General features: G+C 35.1%; 1 protein-coding gene across 2 annotated transcripts in view; it reads left to right on the top strand.

Annotated features, from left to right (window-relative positions):
* The first annotated feature begins 2874 nt into the window (after nt 1-2874).
* Nucleotides 2875-5000, top strand: part of LOC106876773 (sorting nexin-27) — a 110959-nt gene continuing 108833 nt past the window's right edge. The window contains exon 1 of one of the 2 annotated variants that reach the window (XM_014925462.2): nt 2875-3547. In XM_014925462.2, the coding sequence (XP_014780948.1) occupies nt 3288-3547 (260 nt within the window). In that variant the 5' untranslated portion in view covers nt 2875-3287. The remainder of the gene's footprint in view (nt 3548-5000) is intronic. The other variant, XM_014925461.2, reaches the window with a different exon arrangement.

Here is a 5000-nt window from a genome sequence, read left to right as displayed (position 1 = left end):
TTTCCTCAAATCATAGCCAACTGCAGTGAAAAAAGTTGCAGATTCTATAAAGTAGAAGTAACTTGTTGCTTAGTAATAACTGTTCCATGAGTAAAAGAGATGCACAAAAGGAGAATTATAGTGGTCTCAAGAATGAATAAGTTCCAAATTTTGGCACAAGGCCAGTAGTCTTAGGGGAAGGATCAGTCAATTACATGACCCCAGTACCTGACTGGTACTTTATTTTACTGACCTTGTAAGGACGAAAGGCAAAGTTTACGTTGTTGGTATTTGAACTCAGAATGGAAACAGAATTTCTAAAACAAAATAAGTTTGTCGATGTCGGAGTTTCAATGTTGCAGTTTTATGTACACGAGTTGTTTACATTTTAATAGGTAGCTCTCTCCACATCTCTTGGTAGCATGGGGAGCAAGGGTAAACGATTTCTGAGGAAGTATACAAACCAGTAATATTTCCATCTTTAATCAAAACTGACCTGCTGAAGAGGCCCTATAGTCTAATTTTACAGGGAGACTAAATACATATGGATAATGAATAAGTCTCACTTCGTCGCTCGATCTGCTTGAAAAAATCTATCGCAAATCATATCTTGCTATCTTAGAAAAGTTACGAACACATTAAACAATCAGGTTTCTTATATATATAGGACGGGATGGCCATGCTTGGGATGCTTTAGATCATAGGTTTCCTCAATCAGTGCTAACTTCGGTTTCATCAATGACAGCAGGTGCGTATATTTCGAGCCAAAAACAGACGTCAAGTGGCCTTCCAGCCTGCTAGAAATAGCAGCCACATTTCCCTCAAATTACCTCCTACTGTCTAAAAAAGAACACATTGGATGATGTAGTCAGGGACACATAATAATTGAATAAAAAAAAAAAACAGCATGGTAATGTCATTGTTAGAATGCCTTTGATCAGAGGTCTGGGTTTAAACAACAACATCCACGATGTATTTATTGGTTCTTTCAGTTACAAGTCTAGTTAAGTTTGTATAATAAGTAGGCCCTAAACTTGGAGGCAGCTTGTCAAAAAGTTACATCAAAAAGTCGCACAAAAATTAAAAACATATACGCCATTTATTTAATTTGAAGCTCCTAAACCTGGGGCTAACCATGTGAAGTAGTTGCTGACATTACAAGAACTTACTTTTACGTAATGAAATATACAACACAAACACAATTGACAGGATATGACGAAATAAAAACAACAGAGCACCTAAATAACATAGAAAAAGATATGGAAAGTAGTGGGACATACCACAGAAAGAGAAATGTATGATGTAATAAAAGACCGAGAATGGCATAGGAAAACACAACAAAGATCATTAAAAGAATCGAAGGAACATATGTGTGAACAACGGAGATTAATGGATATATATATATTTAAATATAATTATAAAAAATAATTATAATAAAGGGCGCTGAATTGACAACGCCGGCACGCTAGAAATAGACCCCAAATGGACTATAAATCACTTAAGTTATTACTTCAGTACGCTGGCCACTGATAAATCATTAAATGATGACTTTATCCTAATTAAGTGTATATATATATATATATATATATATATATAGGATCTTTCTGAATTATATATATATATATATATACGGAGAGAGAGATTGTGTGTGTGTATGTGTTTGTGTATAAAAATGCTGAAAACCTATGCTGGATGCAGGTATGGCTGTGCGGTGAAGAAGTATGCTTTGCAACGACGTGGTTTTGGATTCAATCCTACTGTGTAGTATTATGCAAGTTGACGGAAAATGCGAAGAAACAATTCGGAAGTAGCGTGTCTGTCCTTGGACCGCAAACTCAATCTGTCTCGCGGTTTAGCATATCACTGCCTGGCAACTGAAAGGTCTCCGGTCCGAGGACAACTCATCCCCCTTCACCTTTACTTGTTACGGAGGCCCTGTAAATATCCGTGAGCTCTGCCCTTCCTCTTCTGACAAAGATGTTAAAAATAAACACACTATAACTATGTGAGAAGGAAGGTCGATATAAGTTGAACGTGGAAAATAAATGTGACAAGTCTTGTTTCAACCCGTATGTAGTGCAGCAAAGGCTAGGTCCAACTGATTTGTTGTTGTTTAGTCCCAGATCAGCTGTGATTGAGAACATATAAACAAGGTATCGGGTTTTTAAGGCTTTATATGAAGAATTACACGATATTTTCTTTCCCTATTTATGATGACAAGGTGTGATTTGAATGAGATTTGGTTGCTATTTCTAACTGGTCGAGTGTCCATATAGAATTTCCTTAGTAACGTCATTTGGATATTTTTTTTGACGAAATATAGTGGATATGTTTTATAGGTTATGAGAAAATATTGATGATGCCAGAGAAATCTTAACTGTATTTAATACGTGTCGATAAAATGAAAATATACTTTTAAAAAATTACTTCTCTCCGCACGTATATTTTATAAAGAAATTTCCTTTACCCAGTAAAATTTAGAAATAATACATTAATATTTAAAGATAAAAATATCTAAGAACATAGATTAAAATAAGCAAACTTTCAGTTACTTTATCAGTTTTAGATTTAGTTAATTTTAAATTTCTCTAAGTTTAACAGACCATCTATTACAGCTACTTCCATGAAACATAAAAGCGTGATTGCGCATTTAAAAAAATCCTAAAATTTATTTGAAAAACTTTCCAGAAACAACTGTTAACTTAGATGTAAGCAATGAAAAGTAAATCAGGTGCGACTAAATATAATCTCTAAACGAAGCGTTAAAAAAAAACATTGCTATTTTCAATGCTTCCCTTTTTGTAAATCTCTTTCCTGCCAATATATTGTTGAAAGACAGATGAAAAGAGTTTGAGCTGGTGAGAAAGGCAAACATATACATGTTGGTGAGAGAGAGAAAGAAGAAAGAAAAATATGTAGAGAGAAAGACAGAATAAGAAGAGAGAGAGTGGAAGAAAATAGACTAGAGAAAGAGAACTCAGCAAAACAGAGAGAGAGAGAGAGCCACAAGATAGACATCGAGACAAATGGAAGGAGAATAAATAGATAAAAAGAGAAAGAGGGAGGGAGAATAAAGGGAGAGAGAAAAAGAGATAGAAAGAGAGGGAGAACTAATAGAGTGAGAAAGATATAGAAAGTGAGGGAGAAGAAACAAATAGAGAGATAAAGCAATAGAAAGAGAGGGAGAAGATACAGATACACAGAGAGAGAGAGACAAACAGAAAGTGAGAGAGAGAGAGAGAAAGATGAACCGGACATAGATTACGGTGTGTTTGTGTGATTTGCCTTGTTTGATCATCTGACCAAATATGGCGGATAGTGATGAGGAAGGCAGTACTCCGTCTACTCCGGAGAGAATGATGAGCGACCATAGTGGCCCGAGGGTGGTCACCATCACAAAAACAGAAACAGGCTTTGGATTTAATGTCCGGGGCCAGGTCAGCGAAGGTGGGGTCCTCAAATCGATCAATGGAGTATTGTATGCACCTCTCCAACATGTTAGTGCCGTGTTAGAAGGCGGTGCTGCACACAGAGCAGGCATACGGAAGGGAGACCGAATTTTAGAAGTGTAAGTACACATTATTATATATTCCATGTCATTTTATTCACTTCCACTCGACAGCTTAAATTGAATTTATTCACGTCCTTATAATAACCCCTTATTCATTCGTAACCCCCTTTCTTCGTTACTCCCTTCAACATGGGGTGTGATCGTGTCTGCCCGCCACTGTTCCCTCTAATAGAATTATGGTGCGTTCTGTTGAATGTATGGTATTTTTTTTCATGTATATATTCTTGGCCGCATGGGTGATTTACTGGATGTATCTATGTTATTTCGTGGATATTGTACGTGTATGAATATCTCGTGTGCGCGCATGTATGTTTCTTTTTGTATGTATGTATGAATGAATGTTTATGTGTATATTTCATGATAGCTTTTTTATGTGTATGAATGAATAAATCTTACGTATGTGCAATATATGAATGGATGTTTCTTGAGTGTAGATGTAAATGTTTCTTGTTTGTGTGTGTATGTAGGAATGTTTTGTGTATATATATATATATATGTTGTGTGTGTAGTGTGTATGTATCAATGTTTCTTGAGTATGTGTTTGTGAATGTTTGTATGTGTAGGGATGAATATATCTTGTGTGAATGTTTTTGTGCGTGTGTATGAATATTTCTTACGCATTGTATGTATGGTCTTGTTTAGCCTCGAATCAGCCTTGATTAAACAGACCTTATGATACGATCAAAAGCATTCCAGTGATGAGATCCCATCTTTTATGTTAGATACTGTGTATCTTGCTCTACATAATCTATTTCTTTCCCACTTTTGAGATGGTAGTATATCATGGGGAGGGGGATTTTAGCAGCTATTTCTAGCAGGCCGAGCGATGACATAGGAACACACTCGTTGGGTCGTATGTATGTATATCAAACGTGTAGTGAGTGTATGTTTTATGTAAGACGATAACGAGTACCAGCAAGTGATTTATAAGAAGAATTAGTTTACCTTCGTTTCGTAAACTTTATTTGAATTTAGCATTAAATGTTTGTTAGATTAACGGAGGGATATAGCAGAATAAATTCTGTAATGAGATTACATAATATACGTATATTCACTTATATTTCGTATAGATTTATCTAATATTATTTTCTCTCAAACGTTTTCGTTTGTCACTCACACAAGTAAATATGATGCGACATCAGATAGTTGTTTCATTTTAAGAAATAAACGGAAACAGATATTGTCCTTCTAGAACTATATCTATCTGTCGTGAGTGTCTATATACGTTATGTGTACGTCTATGTGTGTGTTTAAGTCACTGTGCATGTCTGTTTAGGAGTGTATTTAAGTCACTGTGTGTGTGTGTGTGTAAATATATACGTCGTATATGTGCCTTTATGTATATGCGTTTGTGTGTATGTGTGTTTATATATCATCATCATTATATATAAACACACATACACGCACACACATATATATATATATATATATATATATATATATATATATA

Source organism: Octopus bimaculoides, chromosome 12, assembly GCF_001194135.2.
Source record: "Octopus bimaculoides isolate UCB-OBI-ISO-001 chromosome 12, ASM119413v2, whole genome shotgun sequence".
NCBI classification, from domain to species: Eukaryota; Metazoa; Mollusca; class Cephalopoda; order Octopoda; family Octopodidae; genus Octopus; species Octopus bimaculoides.
Note: the sequence above shows the minus strand (reverse complement) of the source record. Positions and strands in the feature narration are given on the sequence as shown.